Genomic DNA, 22,697 nt, shown 5'->3' with positions numbered 1-22,697 from the left:
ATTACCTGGATTAGGTCAAGAGTCATACTTCCAAGTAGCTTGCTAAATTTATGTTTCACTGTCAACCCGGTTTTCAAAGAAAATGTGCCTTGTATTTATAGTCTGATACTTTCTTCTGTTTTGTACCGATCAAAACGTAAGTTACTGTTTAATACATTTTAAACAATGATCATGTTTAAGTTTTTTAAATTATAACAAATAAACGAACATGAAAATACTTCGTAAGTTTACAAAACAGTAGGCTTCATTAAATCACTATGCTCCTCCTCCTCTTCTTCTTCTTCTTCGGCTAAAATAGACACAGGACGCATCGGAAACCGGTAAGTCGATATTTTCATTCAAACATATTTCTAGCTTTTCCAGGAACAAGGTTTTGGAAAGCGACGAATTCTGCCACCGGAGACGCTTTACGATATGCACCAATTACACTTGTTTGAGTGACCTCACTGCATAATGAATCTCCCAGTGTCCTGAAAGTAACTTAAAAACGTAATACTCTAGTTAGCACGCTGCCAACGACATGCTATAATTTAGCGATGTAAATATATATGAATGTATTTAACTTTGCACGAAACATCATATTCCGGCTTGTGAATCAGCTTTGGGTTTTATTCTACGTATATAAGTAGTGTTATGTGTTCAATTATTTTAGGATCTGTGAGTTGTCAATTTCTGTTTGAGGTTGCAGAGCTGGAGAGCACAGCGGAGGAGGAAGGGAACGTGTGGACTAAAGAGTTATTTTTTGCGTGTGAAAGGTAATTGTCCGAGTCGTATTTCCGATGTTGATCAGTTCATTTTAGCTCTACACTTAAAATCGAGTGCGTAGGCTATATGGTAGAAAACTCACGAGTCTACTTCGTGTTCGTAGTGTATACTGCTGAGCTTGTTTTTAGCTATTGTGAGCCCATAAATGTGTTTTCCCATGTTTTAATCAGAAATTCAGTTTTTAACTTCCATGGAAACAGTGAAACAATAGCACAATTTTCAAAACGTTTGAGAGGTCGTGCGAACTATAAGTGACATGAACTTCATGTTGAATGTTACTGTGTTGACATTTCCTTCCTTTTTAAGTTGGCGGTCGTGCCTTGCAACATTTTAGCGCATTGTGACAAGTGAAAAACGATGTCTGCAAACACCAAGAACTGAAGTTCGGTCAAGAGAGGACGAGCGACATGAGGAGCCGTAGCAACTCCGGGGTCAAACTTGACAACTATGCCCGGCTGGTGCATCAGACTATCCTCAGTCACCAAGTGAGTGATGCGATTTATTATCAATGTGGCTGCGGCTTTATAGAAATAACTTTAAATAGGTGGTAACTGTCGGAACTTTCTTGAACATTGTTAATGTTGTGTACGGTGCAGTGTCACTGTTGCACAAGAGAAAGCATCCTTGCAGAAGGCGTGTAAAAGCAGTTTGCGGTGAACTACCAAGTCTTTTACGTGGGTTCAGTTCAACTTTTGTACACGAGGAGAAATTGTATTGCACAGTGTGTGCATTCCCACACCACAAATTCACCCAGTAATCCACACAAAAGGTGTTTAATGTTATTAACACGTAATGAAAGTAACGAATAAACTTTGCAACGCTTGTGTTGAAGGCGATCACTTTAAGATGAGTTCCGGACTGTGAATGAGCTACATTTTTCATTTGCTATAAACAGTGCTAGATTTCTTTGTGTTGTCTTTTGTCGCGCTTGATTTGTTTTCGCTCTTGGCGGTCGTATCCTGAGGGTTGGTGCCAGTTTCCTCCTATTCCACTAACGCTTGTAATCCGTTAAATTCTATTCTATTGGGCTGAATCGCGACATAACGCGTGCACATTTCCAAAATTTTCCATGTGCAGCTTAGGTTCAGTATATTTCTGAAAAAGTACAACGACTGGAAAACATGTATTCTGCAGGGTTACCATACGTCCTCTTTTCCCCGGACATATCCTCGTTTCGGGACCTAAAACATGCGTCCCAAAAAGAGGACATGTCCGGGAAAAAGAGGACGTATGGTCACCCTGTCACTTAGAGAAACCACAATCCTGTCAGCTAACCAGAGACAACCACTGGCGATTCAATTACAGGGAACTCATTTGAATTGTTATTTTCTGTGTTTCTTAGTCATCCAGCCCTCGCAGTTCGGTGATCCTGCGCGATTCGGCCGTTATTATGAAGTGTCTAGCTTTAATGGAAGTTCCGAGGTTATGTAAACTGCAGAGAACAAGTGTGGGTCTATCTGATAAAAATGCTTTCAGTCTCGGTCCTCCCCATAATTTTCCTCTCCATTGCACTCAAAAGTTACATGGGTGGATGGCCAACTTTAGGTGGATCGACTGCGACGAGCACCGGAAAACGGTATAAATATATACGCTTTGCTTTCAGTAGCAAGCTGAAGAGTTTTTCCAGAGGAGAAGGAAAGGTCTAAGTGCTTTGAGCACGTTTATAGACTGTGAAAATGGGGAGGTGACGAGTGCAGTGAAGCCTTTTGATGGTGTATCCTGATAGTCCCTTTGGTCTCAAGTCTCAAGCAGGGCTGAGCAGCTAATGCACAGGAGAAGCATTTACTTGATTTACAGTATATGTGGTGAGAAAACTTCTAGCATATGTGTGTAAATATAAGTATGTCTTTCTATATATAACTCAGAGCACTGTATATTACCAAGACCTCAACAGTGTCAGCAACCTGATGTGATCTGACAGGACTTCCTGTCCTCACTGCACCTCTTGGCCTGTGACTGTGTGACACCCAGGATCCGGTGACAGGGCTGATGCCGGCCAGTGGGGAGCAGCCAGATGCCTGGGTGCGCGACAACGTGTACAGCATCCTGGCCGTGTGGGCCCTCAGTCTGGCCTACCGCAAGAACGCTGACCGGGACGAGGACAAGGCCAAAGCCTACGAGCTGGAACAGGTGTGAGAGGGGCGGCCAGCTGACGTGTGCGGCAGTCACGGCGATGCCCTTAGTAACAACATAAACAACAACAACACGATTATTATTAGTATGAGTATGATATTATTATTGTTGTTGCTGTTACTGTTGTTAGTTGTAAACTGCTTGTCACACTTCAAGCACTCCAAAGACAAGTGCTTGAATGGAAGAGCAGTGTATGACTAAGAGCAATAAAAATCCAAACTTATATAAAAACACAATAACACAGGAGATTAAATTCAATAAAACAAGAAACGCAACCAGTGAATCAGATGCTAAAACAAGTGAAACACAGAGTGTGTGTGAAAACATTTGAGGAGTTAGCAGGCTAGAAGTCAGTGAAGCATTAAAACCCTTGATAGTTGGGTTTTCAGGACAGCCATAAAAACGGCTTCAGGGTTTGTTAAGTCTGATGCAGCTTTGGAGGGAGGCCCACAGACAAAGCTCTTATGTGGCTCTGATGCTTTGCCAAGGCCAACAGGACAAAAGGAAGGCTTGCATGTAGGAAGTACAGTGCGGTGGGACATGAAATTACTACGGGGTGTTTTGTGGGAGAGTGTCACCCAGTGTTTGCCTGCCAGGAGCCCTGTGTGCTGTGTGGGAGAAGAGGGCATGGGGGGGTGGAGGGGGGAGGCCTCACGGCATCTCGAGTTACAGCGTTTGAGGAGGGAGAGGAGGCAGAGGAAAGGTCAGGGGTGAACGTGACTGCTGACTGTAAGCCACAGTGTCCTTCTGCTGGACTCTGTGCCTTGCAGATCCAAAGTCAATTTGAAATGCAGCTTTATTGACATGACAAGAAACAAACTGTGTTTGCCAGAGCATTTAGCTCAATAGACAATTGTCAATATGACCAACCATATATGTAGACATATGATTTGTTTTATGTATTTATTTGTTTATGTATTCTTTTATTTACTCACTGCTCCTGAGATTATGGCAGGATGGGTAGGAATTGATTTCTTGAATTGTGAGAAATATTGTGAACAGTATAACACCAAGTGCTCACTTGCAGCTCACATTGACTGCGCAATGATTCTCTTCCTCTCTCCCTTTCTCCCTCTCTATCTATCCCCCTTCAACATTTCTCTCTCTCCCTTTCTCTTTCCCCTTTCCTCTGTCTTTCTGCCCCCCCCCCTCTCTCTGTCTTTCTCTCCTTCAGAGTGTGGTGAAGCTGATGAGGGGGCTCCTGCAGTGTATGATGAGACAGGTATGTTTTGACCGCTTTGCTGGGTGTGTGCTTGAGGAGGGAAGCTCCGAGAGGGACGTAAAAACGAGGAGCTTTGGCGGGAGCAGTGCCTCACCCCTTTCTGTAAACACACGCTGCCTGGCCCACAGCCAGATGCCCATGACTGATAACCAGTCAGAACAAATGGACACTGTTCAGCCCGGATTTGTCACAGTGTCCATCACTGGCTCCCATCAGCGTGACCTTCTTAGGTAAAGGAATTACACTGTGTGCTCTACGGCATAATGCATCTTCCTGCAAGCAGATGGTCTTTTAGTCCGAATGCGAATGGGTTTCAATACGGACAGGAACACAAAGATAATCATGGAGATGTTCCTACTGTAAACGCTTAACACTAAGCATTGAAAACTAGCAATGCACAGGACGATTGCTGCAATGTAAAAAGCACAGACATTGTAAGATTTGTGTTACAGCTTCTCACGGTCTGGTTGTTTTTTGTGGACCTGCTCCCAGTTGGATAAAGTGGAGAAGTTCAAGTACAGCAAGAGCACCTTGGACTCCCTTCACGCCAAGTACAACACGCATACCTGTGCCACAGTGGTGGGCGACCAGGAGTGGGGGCACCTGCAGGTGGACGCCACGTCGCTCTTCCTGCTGTTCCTGGCACAAATGACTGCCTCAGGTACAGCTATGAATAAAATGTAAAACTGAACCCTGCAACCCATAGCTCCATAGCTGTCCCTTAACACACTAGTTGTGGCTTTCTGATGTTTCACTGAGTATCATTCAGGAGATCTGAGGAGAGGGGTGATTTTTCCGTTGATATTCCTCCCAACAGGCCTGCACATTGTGTACACTCAGGATGAAGTCGACGTCGTTCAGAATCTGATGTTCTACATTGAGGCAGCTTACAAAGTCGCAGTAGGTTCCTGTCGCCATCTGGCTTGCGAGTCCTGTTCTTTCCTTCCCATTTCAGTGGCGCACTTGCACACCTTCACTCTTGCGAGTGTTGTTTTCAAATGTATATGCGGCAGTGAGTAAAACGTTGGGTGAGCTGCTCAGCTGAGGTTCGACATCTTCTGTCCCGCAGGATTATGGGATGTGGGAACGAGGAGACAAGACAAACCAGGGGATTCCAGAGATCAATGCCAGCTCCATCGGCACGGCCAAGGTGAGCTGCTGACATCTGCTGTGCAACCGCAGCCCTTGCTTTGGATTGGCTTGTTTAACCGACATCTTCATACATTGCAGATCAATCCTGCACCAAAAAGACCTTAGAAATGCTAAAAGTTTTCAGAAGGAAATTACATTCCCAAATGAATTTGTCACAAGGCCAGTCCGTCCTACGTCTGTGTTTCATTGTCGGAAGGAACGTGAAAGCGATTCACGAGGTGTGACATGCTCCCCAGTGCTCTTTGTCACACTGTGGCTGGAGAGCTTAATGAAGACTGGCAGCACCAAGCGGTCTTCTGGAACTGAGCGTTCCTCTGCCACGTGTCCGGGGGGGGTTGGGGACGGGCGGAGCCATGGCGGTGACTCCGGTTACCCGCAGGAGCAGCTGGGAATGCTGCCGTGATTGATGGGGGACCCCACGCGCTTGTCTCGTGAAAGCGTTATCCTGCCATGCACCTAACCAACCCCACCCCCTGCCCCACCGACCTTGCCTGACCCTTCCGTAGCTCCACTACCACAGGACCTAGCCCTGGGCCCTGGGCCTGGCCCAGAAATGGTCCTCAAGCAGAGACCCCTAATCCCTTCATCGAATGCCAATCTCCCTGTTCTGTTTGGCCACAGGCGGCGCTGGAAGCCTTGGATGAGTTGAATCTGTTCGGCGCCAAGGGAGGTCCTGGGTCTGTGGTCCACGCGTTGCCTGATGACATTCAGCACTGTCAGGTACAAAGTGGCTGCATTATGGCTCCGTCCTGGCAGAGTGAAAGCAGGGCTCCCGTTACACCTCTGAATAATTCATCCCAGGCTTCAGTTTTGAGAAACATGAGCTGACTATCTCACTGACTTATCTCCGAATAACATACCTTCAATAAGCCCAAGTGTTACAATTTCTGCATTTTCTCATATATGCTGATTCATCTGGGAGGTTTATATAATAACAGCCAGTATCTATAACCTGTAACAGGAGTGTTATCATTAATTGTTCTTTCTGTGTCTCAGTCCATCCTTAATTCTATGCTGCCAAGGGCTTCAACCTCCAAGGAAGTGGATGCAGGGCTCCTCTCTATCATCTCTTACCCAGCCTTTGCAGTGGAGGACATTAACCTGGTCAACATCACCAAGGAGGAGATCATTTCCAAACTGCAGGTTACACATCATCCCCGCCACCCCCTGGCTGTCTGTACCAATCGCTACGTTTCTTAATTTTTTCATTGTCTGTCTTTCCTCCACAGGGTCGGTACGGATGCTGTCGGTTCCTCAGGGACGGTCACAAAACTCCAAAAGAGGTGAGGAGATGCTGAGGTGTGAACAGACAATGTTTTGCTGCCTGTTTGTGATGTTAGTACTCTGCTGTGTCCTGGTGTCTTTGAGGTGAGAGCTTTCACCATTTCGTGAGTGACGCCTGCCCCCCCCCCCCCCCCTCCCCCACCAGGACCCCAGCAGGCTGTATTACGAATCTGCCGAGCTCAAGCTGTTTGAGAACATCGAATGCGAGTGGCCTCTCTTCTGGACCTACCTCATCCTTGACGGGATCTTCATCAACAGCCCAGAGCAGGTGAGCAAGGAAGCATACGACTCTTGCCCACAAACCCATGTCCCTAGGGCACTTGAACATGGCTGCACTATTAAGTTCATTTACTCTTACATCCAGCTGTAAGTGGTTGAGAGCAGTTAGATCCAGATGGTGTTAGCTGCCTAGTACTCTGTGTTGCCAGAGCATGGCTATACTATGTTTTGCAGAAATAGGCGTGTTCATGGAACTTTGACGTATTACGAAGAAGGAAATATCCTGGCACAATGCCATGTTAAGAATGCAATCTGACATAAAAAGAAAATGTTTTTGGTATTGAGATCCAAAGAGAACATCAGAGTAAGCATTGAAAACGTCCAGCTGTACAGCCTGTGTGATCGTTCTTCTTGGAACAATCTGATTTGCTTCTCTCACAGACAGCACTGTCTTGCTGTGGATAGGAACCCATAACCCTCTGCTCTGTGCTCCTGGGCTACTGCTGCAGACAGGAGCAGCAGGATGTGGCTGTGTGGTCAGCTCCTCCTCTTCTGCCTTTCAGGTGCAGGAGTACCGTGATGCTCTGGATGGGATTCTCATTAAGCAGAAGCAAGGGGTGCGCCTGGTGCCTGAGCTCTACAGCGTCCCCCCGCACCGGGTAAGGCCCTCCACCTGCACGGCTCCTCCACCTGCATCTGTCTGCCACCGTGGGCAGCCGTGGCCTTTCCCAGTCATGCAGATCCACATTCCTGCAAGTTCCCTAATTCCCCTCTGACCACCCGCAGATCCACACCTGGAATATCAGGGGATTCAGTTCCCCTACCAGCCTGGGGGGCCTCTCCTGTGGGGCGGTTAATCACTTGGGGCAAAATGAAAGCAGAGACCACCCTGGACCTACAGGGCTGCTAGAGGCCACTGTTAACACAGTGTGTTTGTGTGGATCAGTCACCCATGATGAATCATGTTCAGCTGAATGATGCCTCTATTGTGTCTGACCTCCCTCCCTCTCCATGTCACTCTGCACAGGTGGAGGAGGAGTACGTGAATCCCCACACGGTAGAGAGAGTCCCAATGGGCAAGTGCCCTCTAAAGTGGGGGCAGTCACTGTACATCTTGGGAAACCTGCTGGCTGAGGTACACCTGGCTTTACTCTGCCTTCTGAGCCTGCGGGTGAACATACTGTGTATATATTTGGTATGGTGTGCGTGTGTGTGAATATATACAGTATGTGTACATTTTTTTTTCTCGCTGTCTCCAGTGAGACACATTGGAGAAAGGGCTCTGCAGGACAGATCTAAATGTAGACTGACAATGTATAAATATTTTCATATATACTGTATACTTCAGGGCATTGTGATTTGTCATGTGCCTGGATAGATGTTTCTTTCTGTGCCACAAAAATAGATGACCAGCAAGAAACACTTTGCATTTCTTCCTTATAAGCTGTACTTTTATGGGTAGCTTTTATTGAGTTTTTTAAAAGCTCTTCTCTGCTTTCCAGGGGTTCTTGGCTCCTGGGGAGATTGACCCTCTCAACCGCCGGTTTTCCACCATCCCCAAGCCTGACGTTGTGGTGCAGGGTGAGTCTGAATCTCTTCCATTCCTTAGAATGGACCAGCTTCAATAAAGGCATCCTCCTCTGGTTAATGGTACAAAGTAACCTGACTATCAAGTCACTGAATACACTAAAGATGTCCAAGCTACTGTCAATAGGGAAAAAGTCACCGGCATAAAAATTGGTTTATAAAAACAGGGAAGAGGACCATCTTGAAATCATCTTGAAACCAGATGAAACGGGTGGAATCTGATCTGCTTATTTGTTTTCAGTGTCTATCCTGGCGGAGACGGAGGAGATTAAAGAACTCTTGCAGAAGCATGGGATAGACGTGCAGACTGTGGCAGACATCCATCCGATTCGGGTGCAGCCCGCCAGGGTCCTGAGTCACATCTACGCACGGCTCGGTAAAGACAGCATGATCCTGTGGAGCTCTAATACTGATCCAGGACCTGTGTTATTTTAGAGGAGCATTACTATACCACTTCCCCAATGCATTATTATTAGACTTTATTTGGTTTTTCATCTAAACACTTTTGCAGGTCGCAACCCCAGGCTGGGGCTAACTGGAAGACCATACCGTCGCATGGGGGTCCTGGGAACCTCCAAGTTCTACATCATCCGCAACACCATCTTCACCTTCACTCCTCAGGTGAGCCTACAGGTCTGCAGGTGGGCGTCTGGAGCAGGGAGCCTCCAGCTTTCCCCATACAGGAAAGATCACCATGAGTTACCCTAATGATATTCATAGCTGAAAGTATTTTATAGAAGCATCTTTACCTCAATACTTTGTTGGAGTTTTAATAGTTTATTATGTCTTGTCTAGCTTGCTTTGCCTTCACCTGAGTACCGCTCTTTTCCAGCTGCCTCATGTCCAGTCAACCATTGTAGAATGCTTCCAGTTCAATTCATTCTCCTGCATGCTTTGCTAACATTTCACGTACTTCTCCTTTTTTCACTGACTGTGTAAAGTATTAGCCCAACTCTAACCCAATGATGAAAAAACTATGTTAATACCTATTAAAGGGGAACTCTATGAACTAAAATTGAACTAAAATTGTGCATGTTTCTAGGGCTGGAATTGGACACCTACCGTAAAAGTGTGTAAAGGGCTGTAACTAATAAAGCAGCCGTGGCTTTTTGAGCTCATTGTCCCTTGCTCTCCAGTTCATTGATCACCAGCACTTCTACCTGGCCCTGGACAACAGGATGATCGTAGAGATGCTGCGCACTGAACTGTCCTACCTGTCCTCCCGCTGGAGAATGACCGGCCGCCCCACTGTAACCTTCCCCATCTCACAGACCATGCTGAGTGAGTTCCAATCACGCTGTGCAGTTTTAGAGGTCTCCTGGAAAAAAAATAATAAGCCGTTATTTTCCTTTTTGTCTGTTAACCCCCATTTTGACACTAGGACACACAACACCTTAACACCTTGACACCTTGACACAGCTTCTGATCAATCACTGATCTGTAGAGATATGGAACATGGGAAAAGCATAACAATACAGTCCACCCCACCATCTCGAAAAGACTTACTGAGTCTCAAACTAAAAACTGAATTTCCCTTCATTTCAGTTTTTGCATCTGTAGTGATGACAGGTACCATGTTGAGCAGGTGATGTTCTCATTGAGACTGGATTCTGTAGCTCAGTCACTGTCTTTGAGCTGGCTGTCTGCTCAGAGTTTGTAGTCCATCAGTCTCCTTCATCCACGTGTTTCAGCTGATGACCGCTCTGACCTGGATCCCGCTGTGCTGGCCACTCTGAAAAAACTACAAGATGGCTACTTCGGAGGGGCGAGGTAAGGGCTCCAGCAAAGAGGGTGACACTCCACGGAGCACCCACCTTGCTTCAAGCTTTAAATCATGTGACACTAAAAGGATCTGTGGAACTCTGTCCTGCTCTGTGGTGCACTAATAAGTGTTAGCTGAAACTGCGAGCAAGGCAAAATGGCCAAACTGGTTGTCAACTGATGCTCACAGATTACCAGTCCAGGTGGGAGCAGATGTCACTAATGCTAAGTGGAGCACGCCAGAAAAAAACACAGCTAGGGCATGGTGTACATCTGTGGGGCCTTCCTGTTATCACCCACCCTCTGTGGGCTGGCTTCCTGTCCCCTCGCAGGGTACAGACCGGGAAGTTGTCGGAGTTCCTGACCACTTCCTGCTTCGCTCACCTGAGCTTCATGGACGGCGGTAAGCAGCAGCGCGGCGGCTATGGCAGTGATGACGAGGATGACGACGGCTGCTTTGGTGAAGGAGCTCTGCATGACTTGCACTTCGATGGTAAGGGGAGGATACAGAAAGGACACCACCAGCTACGGGTGGGCTCACCAGCTATGGGTGTGATCTGTTCTGCCTTCTTGAGTACGAGTGTCACGCTGGACAGCAGGCTTCGAAGGCAATGGATAAATGGTGCAGCCGTGCCCAGGAGCACAGAGAATAATGGCACTGCGTGTGTCTCGTTATTTGAAACATAATTGCAGGGTATCAGTTTGTTTCATTTTTAAGGCGGCAGCCCTTTGAGTTTTTGTGTTACAAGTGACAATTATGGAAGTCCTTAGGTGCTGATGAATCATTTTTTTTCTGCAGTGTCCTGGTATTTTATTCAGACATCCATTTAAGCAGGCAGTGAGATGAACAGTGTGTGAATATACGGATGTTTAATTTGATAGACAGTCTGACAAGCAATGGTTGGTTGGTTAAAGAGAAGATTCAAGTCTCTCTCTTAAGCTGTCAGCCAGAACTCTGTACCATTGAACAACCGTCAGATAACATCTCACTAGCAGTACATAATTCGGCCTATGCAGCAGGGATAATGTGGACAGGATGCTGGTTCATTTTCGGTCTCTTTTGAAACTGGGAAGGGGGTGGGGAACATCTCACAGCGCCTGCTAACCCCCATTTTATCTCTCCATTAAATCACTGACCCCCCTGAGAGTTAACTGTGGTGTCTGTGTCCTAACGTCCTTACCATCACTGCAAGAGGAGGTGAATCTCAGGTCTGTGCACTGCGCTTTCATTAGCAGACCTGTGACTGTGGCCGTTGCTGGTGTGTCGAACACAGGCTAGCGCTCATGCATAATGCCTGGGAGAGCAGCAGGCTAGTATTTGCATATATAGCATGTGCCTGTCAGAACATCAGACTAGTACTTGATCATTGAAGGCCCCTTGCGGAATAGCAGGTTAGCGCTTGTCTGTAGCAACAGCCTCTGGCCTCAAATGTTCAGTATGAGCACATGGAAAAGTACAGCATAAAGGTGATTCTTGCATGAGTAACAGTTTGTACTGCATTTCACCTGAGCTGTGCACATGCATGGAAAGTTTAAATACTTGTGTATGGTCAATTTTTTGAACAGTTCGGAAGCTGGAGTGGTTTGGCAGGTGATGGCATATCTCATCCTCACTCTGCAAATGCAGCTTGCGTGGGCAGAAAACGGTTTAATTTGAATTAAGTATTTTAACCATTTGAGTGAAGTATTTTATGTGTAAGTAAAAATAAGCCCTGATAGCTGAAGATAAGGATGCTCTGAGACTGAGATAAGTGCTCTCTTTATGCGCCTTCTTGAAGAGAAAGAGTCTTATTTTACCACCTTACGCAGGTATTCTGTTCATCTGGCACTGTGCTTTTAAGAGCATAGAGCTCATTGGTGTGTTTAGAATGACACCATCCTTGTAACAGGAGCCAGTTGAATTAACCGGGATAATATTTCCCCCATTTTAAAGCATGGCTTCCTTACTTTAGAATCCTACAACATTAATAATATAAATTTAAAATAAATAAAAAATGAATGATTAATAAAATTTGATGTGATTAATAAAATATTAACTTTATTAAAACCCTGCCCCCTTAAAAAAAACCAAAGGTGTATTGCAGAAAGGTGGTAGTAATATAGACTTGGCTGCACATTGTAGGTGCAGTTAAGTTCACGGGACTCTCTGTTTCCGGCTGGGGACCCTCCCCTTTTGGACCCCCCCCCCCCCCCCCCCTCCCTGCAGAGTCTGACGACCTGACGCAGTACCTGGACCAGCTGCTGATGATGACGGCGCCCAAGCCGATCCAGAAGATCAGCGGGGCGAAGGCCGGGCTCGGCCGCTTCAGGGCCGCCGCCCACAAGACCCGCGAGATGGTGTCGCTCGTGGCCAGGGCCAAGGATCTGAACATCCACAGTGAGTGGCCGCTAATATCACACGTGCTGCAGCATGTGTGCCTCCCATCACGCTGAACCGCGCCTCTCTCCTCCGCAGATGTGCACATGTACCTACCCACCAAGCTGTTCCGGTCCCCTCAGCCCTCCCTCAACCTGATGGACTCGTCAGGCCCTCCTGATAGCAGGGTATGTTGTCTGTCCAGTGGTGTGTGGTTTCTTGGGCCTGGATAAGTGTTTGCTCATTTGAGCTGATATGCTGTGTATGGAACCTTGTGTGGTCGCGCGGTCGAGATGCGGTCCGTGTTGACGAGGAGGTCGTCGTTTCCCCAGGGCCCCCAGGTGGTGGTGACCGCAGAGTGCAACCTGCCCAGGGACGCGAGCGGGAACATCGACTACGAGGCCCTGGTCCAGCTGCTGAAGGAGACAGACAATCTCCAGGACCAGGCGGATATCCTTTACATCCTCTACAAGGACAAGTGAGGCTCACTCTGTACCAGCAGACACCTCCTTAACTGCATTTTCACCCCTGTCAGCCAACTGGAAAGTCTGCATGCACAAGTTGCAGAAAATAGTGTTTTAAATATAAGACACCTGATCATCGAATTACTTCACATGTTCTCTTCACAGGTTCTTTAAAGGACTTTTCATGATCAATAATCAGTTGTCAATCATTTGTTGATTCCTAAGGAATAGAAACAAGTAAGATTACTGGTGTATTACTTTTATAAGTGGCCATGCTGTAGGTCATCTGGGTTATCTAAGAGACTACCATATAGTCCTGGGGATCCAGGTGGTCTGAGAGACTAGGCTGTGAGTTGAGCTGGCTGTGAGGTCCTCTGTGTAAAGCTGCCCCTGTCCCGTGTCTCTGCTCCACAGGGGGATGGACTGGGACACGCAGCTGCATGGTAAGGGCACGCCGGTGCGGAGCCTGCTGGCGGACCTGTACGAGAAGGCCGGAGAGCTGCGGCACTGGGGCCTCATCCGCATGATCTCGGGAATGCTGAGGAAGAAGGTGGAGGAGCTGGATGAGGTAATGCGCCTAACACGCATTACCCGTGTGGCTCAACACCCTGCTGTAACCCACTCCACCCCACCGTGGCCTTTTACACCCTGCTGTATCACTACTAAATGTGTATCGCTACTATCGCTTTACTTTTCCTCACTGTGACCTGCTACGCCCTGCTGTGGCCCTTTATACCACACTGTGGCTTGCTTTGCCTCCCTGTGGCCTGCTACGCCCTGATACACTCAGCTATGGCCGTCTACACCCGACTGTGACTCGCTTCACCTTTCTGTGACCCCCTATGCTCCAGTACACTCCACTATATGCCTTGCTTTAATATTTTGTTAAATCTGGCCCCTGAAAAAAATGTAGTTGATGAAACCAAAATCTGATTTTTGCTGTAAACATGAAACAGCATGTCAGAATTTTGTCTTCATTAATAAATTTGCGTTATTGTGTCAGCAACCTTTTACCTACTGAACTCCCCACCACAGCTTTCCATTTTAACCAGAGAGGGTCTGTCACTCATTGCTTCCTCTTTATTAAAGCCATTAACAGCCTCCTGCCAGGAAATAGTTTTGTGCTAAAACAACCCCATGCTAAATAGTGAAATAGCATAATATGTACATAGCATATGTACATAGCATAATATGAAGGCCATAACCTAAGTTGCATAAAATGTAGGCTCTAGCGCCTTCTAACTATTACATGAGATAAATCACCATTCTGATATTAACGATAATATCTTGTGTAGTGTGTGTGGATATCAGAGTGCTTTTCATTTAATAAGGTAATATCTCTAACCTTGATAGTTAATGCTGTAGGATCATTTACAAGCAGTGAGTCAGGACCTCAGTTTAACGTCTCATCCGAAGATAGAGACTGTTTTGTCACTGTTTTGGGTAGTTCCTCATACTTTGTCCGAGGCAGGAGCGCCCTCTTCTGGCCCACTAACACTCCATCCAGCAGGCTTTATAAAGGCCATTGTGGGTCAATAAGCTGCCAGTTGCTGATTTGTATGAACCAATCAAATGACGTTGCTCTCCATAACAAGTAAGTACTAGTTCAAATCAGTGAATCACAGAGAATCAGGGAATAAAAACAATATTGTAACCCACTTCGAACTTCATGGAGCCTCATGTAGCCTCAGACATGGGAAAAGTTTCAAGGATGTTGCGGCCTCTGGCAAGCACAATAGAACATAATCATACAATTACATCTGTCAGCTCACACAACATCTATTACGTGACCATAAAGTAAAGATATACAAACAAATAATAATCTAATAGTAATAATAAACTCTCTGCGAAAGTCTACCAAGGGAGGTCCTGTCACCTTGCTGCCTATTGTTCACTTAATATAAACAGCTATGCCCTTTCCTCCGCATGTTCTCCATACTTCCCCTTGCACGTCTCCTCTTGTAATCAAGGGAGCAATCATGAGTAATGTAATGAGCTGTAATGTAATATAATGTAATGTAAACTTTGTGAGTTGCTCTAGATAAGTGTCTGCTAAATGATGAAAATGTAAGTGTAGATGCAATACCTGTGATCTTGTCTTGCGCTTGTGCTGAGGAGCAGATCTTTGCAAAGCAGGTCTGCGTGTTACATGGAGAAGTTGGGTGGGGGAGGGCAGCGTGTCGATAGCAGACTGACACCGTGGTTGCTCTGTGTGCTGTCTGCAGGCCTGCTCCGATCTGCTGGCTCATCAGAAGCACTTAACTGTGGGCTTACCGCCAGAACCCCGAGAAAAGACCATCACCGCGTAAGTGCCGTGAAGACAGCCCTAAAGCTGAGGATCTCCTCACCATCGTGCCATGTTTTCAAACCACACGCTGAAGACTCACCAGGAGACAGAAATATAGGAAATATTCACCATTTCAAGGGGATAAACTCTAGAGGCCCCTGCAAATGGGCAAATCCACAAACACTGCACCTTACGGATAACAGATTTGTTCCCCACACAAAAACTGACTGAGGAGTGTATTCACATAGTAATACCATTAGCATGTGTAATATGTGAAATGAATGTAAGAGTGTGGGTATTGGCAGGGTGCTCTGCAGCCAGGGAGCAGGGCGTGATACAGGGAACAGCGCTGCCTGCTGAGAATATTCTAAACCACAAATGTTTATTTTAGGTTTGAGTTTAAGAAGATAAATCAAATCATGTTGCAGCATGGATTTAGCTCATTTTCACATCTTCCGTCTAACAGGTCATTAAAAATGACTGTCATGTCCTGTTTTGCGATGTGAAATTGAGGCTAACGGGGGGAAACGGGGGGAAAAAACACAATGTGGTTTGTCAGGTTTTTCCTGCACACTCCTCAGCCACGTTCTGCATCTCTGCGTCCTACAGCCCTGTGCCTCCAGACCAGCTGGCGAGGCTGATCGACGAGGCCAGCGAGAGCAACATCAGCATCGCCATCCTCACGCAGGTGAGGGAGGGGGAGGTCCTCGCCTGAACGCCCCGAGGGGAAGCCGGCAACGGGGCCGGTGATTACGGCCTGCGCTGGTGTTTGCGATGGATGCTCGGATGCTGACCTTTGACGCTCCCGTCTTACAGGAGATCATGGTGTTCCTGGCCATGAACATCCGCACCCAGCCCAGCCTCTTCAGCGAGATGTTCCGCCTCCGGGTTGGTCTGATCATTCAGGTCATGGCAACCGAGCTCGCCCAGTCGCTCAACTGCTCAGGTACCCCTCCGCCGGCGGGAACAGCCCAGCAGTTGTGCTGGTTTCAGTCCCTGTCCAGCAGGTGTGCTGATCTCGGGTCTGTAGCTATGCTCATTGTAATCTCAGCCCAGCAGGTGTGCTGATCTCAGGTCTGTAGCTATGCTCATTGTAATCTCAGCCCAGCAGATGTGCTGATCTCAGGTCTGTGGCTATGCTCATTGTAATCTCAGCCCAGCAGATGTGCTGATCTCAGGTCTGTAGCTGTGCTGTCTCAGCCTCAGTCCAGCAATTTTGCTAATCTCATTTCCTCTGCTCTTCCAGACAGAGCGCTGTCTTCTGTCACTCTGTGACAGCTGATGTTGCAGTGAGGCTTTGCTATCTGATAGTGTCCAGGAAACCCATGCTTTCACCACATTAGGGCCATTATAACTGTTCTGTTTTTTTCCACCTCAGAATAATGACTCTGTTTTTGAAACTTTCCTTTTAGAGGAACCAAAGCAACAAAAAACATAACCATTAATGTATATTTTGTGTATATTTTCAGTTTTAAATCAGTTAAAAACAGGTTTCTAGTGAAAAAATGAATGGAAATAAGACAGAATAGGAAAACCATTCAGTAGAAAGGGCTTGCTTTGATGCATACCTGTGTGTGTGTGTGTGTGTGTGTGTATGTGTGTGTATGTGTATGTGTATGTGTATGTGTGTGTGTATGTGTATGTGTATGTGTGTGTGTGTGTGTGTGTGTGTGTGTGTGTGTGTGTGTGTGTGTGTGTGTGTGTGTATGTGCACTCTGCAGGTGAGGAGGCCACAGAGAGCCTAATGAGTCTGAGCCCGTCAGAGTTGAAGAACCTGTTGCACCACATCCTGAGTGGGAAGGAGTTTGGAGTACAGAAGAGTGGTCAGTACAGCAACCAGCTCAACACATCTACCCTACCTCTCCACAGTACAGCAACCGTCCCAACATATCTACCCTACCTCTCCACAGTACTGCAACCAGCCCAACACATCTACCCTACCGCTCCACAGTACAGCAACCAGCCCAACACATCTACCCTACCTCTCCACAATACAGCAACCAGCCCAACACATCTACCCTACCTCTCCACAGTACAGCAACCGTCCCAACACATCTACCCTACCTCTCCACAGTACTGCAACCAGCCCAACACATCTACCCTACCTCTCCACAGTACAGGAACCAGCCCAACACATCTACCCTACCGCTCCACATTACAGCAACCAGCCCAACACATCTACCCTACCTCTCCACAGTACAGCAACCAGCCCAACACATCTACCCTACCTCTCCACAGTACAGCAACCAGCCTAACACATCTAGTCTACCTCTCCACAGTACAGCAACCAGCCCCACTCATTTAGCCTATCTTCACCACAGCACTGAGGAAATAACCACACCCACTTTATAAACACTGTGTATTGCGTTACCGGCTGTTCAGTATTACTGAGATGCTTTTTGGTGTGTGTCTGTGTGTCTGTGTGTGTGTGTGTGCGCGCGTGCGTGTGTGTGTGTGCGTGCGTGCCATGTAGTGCGCTCCGTGGAAACCGGCGCCAGCCCAGCCATCTCCATCCATGAGGCTGGCAACGTAGGCGCTACCAAGAGCGAGAGGGCAGGACTCACCAAACTGAAGAGTGACATGAAGATGGTACGGGACCTGCACTGTCACCTCCACCCCCACACTCTCTCTACTGTTTCCAAGAGGAAGTGAAAAAGTCTCTGATTAACTGTGGTACACCATGTCAAGTCATACCCCACAATATTTAGTAATGCCAATCCTCATGACCAAGGCATTGGTAGTATTTATCCACAGTAGAGCATGTTTACCATGTTTAAAAAGAAAAGAAAACAAAAAAAGCATTTGAACAGTTCATCAAACGAAGAACAGCTCCCTGGGCTTTGAGAAGATCAAAGCTAGTCATGTTTGTGGGTTAGCAGAAAAACCCAACATATAATTCTGTTTCCCTTTCAGATGGAGGAACGTAGGTTGTCATGGTCGGACCAGAGTCAGGTGATGGCGCGGTCTGGTTCAGTCTTGGGCCGGTGGCTGGGCATTAATTCTCCAGACCTCTTGCTCAGCCTGTGCTGAAAGCCCTAGTTTCATTGCTGCCCTCTAACAAGCTACTGCTGGTGTTTTGCGCTTCCTCACATCATTTGACATTTGTTTGAGAACAGTCTGTAGCAAAAATGTTTTGACTGAACCAGCGACTTGTTGGTCAATGTCCAGTTAGGTGCTCCTCACCGAAGGAGCTGTTTGTCAAATGTCAATGGATGAGCAGCAAACTGCAGCCTTCAGCATCAAAAGCTCACTTGTATGGCACGCAATCTTCTCCGCTTTGGGCAGTTGAGGGTTAATATGACCTGCTGCCTTGGAAAGATTCTTTGATGGCTGAATATCACGTGATTGGAAGGTAATTTGCTTGTCAGCGTCAGCAGGTGTCTCTATGCTTTACTGAGAACCCGTAAAACTTTATTGTGTTTTTCCTTGCAGACAATACCACCACGTTCACCTGACTCGGAGAACACTGAGTCCGGAGTAAGCGTCCAGGTCGGTGGGGCATGCAGCCGGTGCAAGAATAAATGATTAAAAAATGGACCTGAATTATTTTTAAAAATTGTGGAGGGTGGAAAAGGAGGAAATTTGGGACTGAAAAGTAGTATTTGCATTTATAATACGAAAAGCTGTTGGCATTATATCATACTTAGTTTTAACCATGTATTTGCAGTATTCGTCTGTACATTTAAAAATTGGTACTTTCTAAATTAGACATTTAATACTGTGTCATCTCCAAAATGATGCATAATCAGTGAGTAAATCGGTAGATATTGTTACTTGGCCAGGAGGACTCAAAGGGTGAATCTTTTGAAATGGTTTTAGGGGCTACATTGTGTACCCAGTAGTACGCAGGGTCGTGCCTTTCATGGAGGAAGGCTGCCCACTGCCCTCCTCACTCATCCCGTTTTGTCTTCTGTGTGTCGTAGCGGGGCAGGCTCCTCTCGCTGGACGGGTCCGAGGGCTCCGTCACAGTCCCCGTGGCCCCCGCGGCCCTGGACACCCGGCAGGGCCAGTGGCTGCGCCGGAGAAGGCTGGATGGGGCCCTCAACAGGGTGCCCGTCGGCTTCTACCAGAAAGTGTGGAAGATCCTACAGAAGGCGAGATGGCTCTGTTCTTACATCTCTACATGTGGTCCAGGCAGTCAGCTCCATGCACATCAAAATTCTGTCTCTGCCAGAGTCGGGCTCAGTTACATTCTAGTTCAGTCAATTCATGGAATGCATTGAAGTTCAATTCATGAATTGAAGAATATTCATAGAAAATGAAGGGCAATTTCAGTTTTTTAATTGAATTTCAATGTATATCTTGAATTGACTGAATTGAAATGGAATTTACCACAACTCTGGTCTGTGCCACTGTTGAAGCTACAGTTGTTTTGATCTGTGGATGATTATGAACACTTCTGAAAGGGGTGTGCTCTAAAACAGAACATCCATAGTTAGCAAAGGACGGGAAGACAGCATCAGAACCTCCTGTTACCAACCAGAGCGTCCTAGATGAGGGCATTAAGAATGCAGGAGCTCAATATCTGGTCATAGATCTTAGATTGATTATATTGCTTAGAAAGCAAGGATGATCTTTATTATCTCTGTTCTCATGCAGTGTGCTTGTGTAATGTAAACGCTGAACAGGCAAGGCTATACAGGTACTGATGGGAGTTGGAGTACACGGCTTTCCTAAATGTACTTCACATCTCCTGGCTGTGGACTTCACTTCCCATGAGCCCCCCACATGAAACGCTCACATCCTGAATATGAGACAGAGATCAGGGTATCTTAGAAACCAGACACATGCAGCTTACTGGAGGTTCACAGATAAACATGCAAAATGCTGTAATGCTCAGGCCAACTGACCTTTTGAAGTGTTTGTCTTTCTCTCACAGTGTCATGGCCTGTCCATTGAGGGTTTCGTCCTCCCATCCTCGACCACGCGAGAGGTAGGCCAAATGCAAGTATCTCTTTCCTTTCTTTCCAAACACCCAGTTGAACCCATACTCAACCTATTTTACATCCCTCTGTCTACCTGCCCATCTTTTTTCCCCTCTCTCTGTCTTTCTGCTACCCCCCCTTCCCCCCCGTCTGTGCTCCAGATGACTCCTGGGGAGATTAAGTTTGCGGTGCACGTGGAGACTGTGCTGAACCGCGTTCCGCAGCCTGAGTACCGGCAGCTGCTGGTGGAGGCCATCCTGGTGCTCACCATGCTCGCCGACGTGGAAATCCCCAGCATCGGCAGCATCATCCACGTGGAGAAGATCGTGCACATCGCCAACGACATATTCTACCAGGACCAGGTCAGCGTCTGCGAGTACAGCGCAAAGCAGGGGGAGGCAGCCCTGATCCTGGAGTGCCTGAGCTCTTTCTGTTCTCTGCTCCATGCCAGCTCTTAATGCCATGGTCAGGTTAAGTATTAAATGTTTAGGTAGCTATGTGGGATTGACGGAATGCCAGGCACCTCTAGAGCCAGCAGTGATTTAACATAGCAATCAATCCAGTTTTACAATTAAAGGCTCTCCATATGAAGATAAACACAGTGTTATATTGAGAAACATGTTGTTCAGCCAAAGAATATATTGCAAATACATTTAAAATACATCAATGCAAAGCATAAATATATTGTAATACCAAAATAGCAATGATTTACATATTTTAATATATTGAGCTCAAAAATACATTCTTTAAAATCAATATATGATTCTCAATAAATGATTTTTAAATATGGGTGAGGTAGAACAAAAAGCAGAAAGGTCTCCAGTGCTCCTGGTCCACACAGTGAACCTTTTCCCTTTTCTGTCCTGCACACATGTATTCTTTGAGCTCTAATACGTGCTCAGCCCATTCTCATCAGCCTGCTACTGTGTTACATGTAACCACTGCAGAAAGACCTGGGAGCAGAAGAGAGCCTGCTGGAGAGAGACCAGTCCAACGGGATCTGCAAGCTGCTGTACGACAGCGCCCCCAGTGGTCGATTCGGCAGCATGACTTACCTCACCAAGGCCGTGGCCACCTACGTCCAGGACTTCCTGCCCAGCGGCTCCTGCGCTCTGCAGTGATGCGGCATCAGGGAGCGTGCTTATAGGTCAACCGGTCCAGTGCAAAGATCTGGAGCGGGTCGCTTTAGGATCACGGTCACTTTCTTTGATTTTGTACCGAGGCAGCTCCTCTCTAAGGTGTCAGTAGGTGCAGTCCTTAGCGAAAGAGTCAGTTGTGGTCAGTTTACTATCTAATCCAGTGTTGAACAACTCAGTAATAAATTATCGTATGTATAAATTATAAAACGTATGAAACTATTAATGCTGTCAAACACTACTTTAAGTTATTGTTCTTTCATGGTCACAGTAGATAATATTTTGTTACAGAGTGTTTTTGTTTTGTTTTGTCATAAGTCTTTCTTTTTAATGACATCAGCCAGCATGGGTCTTGGAAGAACATTTTCCTTTGAGGAAATGCTACATGTTCTCACCTTGCTTTTCAAGTAAAAACTAACACTTCAGCAGTTACAGAAATGGTTGATTTTAGTGGTATTTAAAAGGTGAATCGAATAATGTCTGAATAGTCTTGGAATGCACATCTAGTTGTTTCTTTTGTCATTTTTATAAACATGTTTTTGAAAAACAATTACATAGACGTATGTGTTTTTAATATGAATAAATATAGAAAAAAAAAACTATACGGTACAGCTCAAGTGTTGTCTGACCTTTATAGTTAAATTCATGCGGGTGATACCTGGAGCAGAAGAAATTCAGAGCAACACGTTTTGAAAGAATGGTGGAAACTACCCTGTGAACTCTTAACTTTAAAGTTCTTATCATTGGCCGACTCCCTATTCTGAGATCATGACAACTGTGATGTAGCAAATTGTAGCATAGTGTGCCTTGCTGCACGGTTTACAATGAAGAGGGAATGGTATGCCACTTAGTCATTGTGATGCTTGTGCCTTTATTTGGAAAGAATAGAAAAGATAACGATCTGCCGCTTACGTGATTTAGTGTCACACTCCTGAGTAACAGCACAAACTTCGACTGAAAAGACTGATTTGCTTGGTATGTCATAATTTCAGTGATCATACATTTAACCTATAGAGCATTACATGTCAGTCATTTTACAATTTGCTTCAAAATGGTGGCAGGGCTGCACTTTGTGTCCGATGTAAACACAATAAAACTTTACTGTCTCTGAATGTGTTGCGTGCTTGTGTACGTCTTTCGGTTGACGACAAATGTTGTAAATAGTATTAACGGTAAGGATAATATTACGAATATTGTTTTAACGTCAGCGTTGTGATTGTTATCCTTAGTTTGGAGTCGTCGGTTTGTAATTAAGCTCAAAAACATGAAAATTAAGAAATGCGCTTAGAAATGTAACACTTACAGACACTCAAAATAAACGCTTAATAAACATCATCTCCCAGAAGGCTGCGGTGACTTTGAGCTCCAGTAAAATGGGTGTAAGTGGAAACAAAATTTAATACAGA

At 46.2% G+C, this 22,697-nt stretch overlaps 1 protein-coding gene across 2 annotated transcripts; it reads left to right on the top strand.

Moving 5' to 3' along the window:
- The first annotated feature begins 92 nt into the window (after positions 1-92).
- Positions 93-22,386, top strand: phka1a (phosphorylase kinase, alpha 1a (muscle)). Of its 2 annotated transcripts, XM_036547750.1 has the most exons (36): positions 93-136; positions 299-320; positions 682-755; positions 1,072-1,250; positions 2,737-2,895; positions 4,073-4,120; positions 4,613-4,781; positions 4,938-5,020; positions 5,190-5,270; positions 5,894-5,992; positions 6,269-6,415; positions 6,502-6,555; positions 6,702-6,824; positions 7,339-7,434; positions 7,803-7,910; positions 8,278-8,356; positions 8,604-8,738; positions 8,874-8,983; positions 9,499-9,643; positions 10,054-10,132; positions 10,456-10,616; positions 12,330-12,500; positions 12,579-12,667; positions 12,812-12,957; positions 13,358-13,511; positions 15,169-15,248; positions 15,840-15,918; positions 16,047-16,176; positions 16,952-17,053; positions 17,704-17,819; positions 18,144-18,182; positions 18,663-18,719; positions 19,154-19,324; positions 20,110-20,163; positions 20,317-20,517; positions 21,103-22,386. In XM_036547750.1, the coding sequence occupies exons 4-36, from the start codon at positions 1,173-1,175 to the stop codon at positions 21,274-21,276; spliced, it is 3,717 nt and encodes a 1,238-aa protein (XP_036403643.1). In that variant the 5' UTR covers positions 93-136; positions 299-320; positions 682-755; positions 1,072-1,172; the 3' UTR covers positions 21,277-22,386. The 2 variants fall into 2 exon arrangements, with proteins under 2 accessions (XP_036403643.1, XP_036403644.1); XM_036547751.1 differs by lacking the exons at positions 93-136; positions 299-320 and having other exon boundaries at positions 614-755; positions 1,100-1,250.
- The last annotated feature ends 311 nt before the right edge of the window (positions 22,387-22,697 follow it).

The sequence above is a fragment of the Megalops cyprinoides genome, chromosome 16 (genome assembly GCF_013368585.1).
Source record: "Megalops cyprinoides isolate fMegCyp1 chromosome 16, fMegCyp1.pri, whole genome shotgun sequence".
Taxonomy (NCBI): Eukaryota; Metazoa; Chordata; class Actinopteri; order Elopiformes; family Megalopidae; genus Megalops; species Megalops cyprinoides.
Note: the sequence above shows the minus strand (reverse complement) of the source record. Positions and strands in the feature narration are given on the sequence as shown.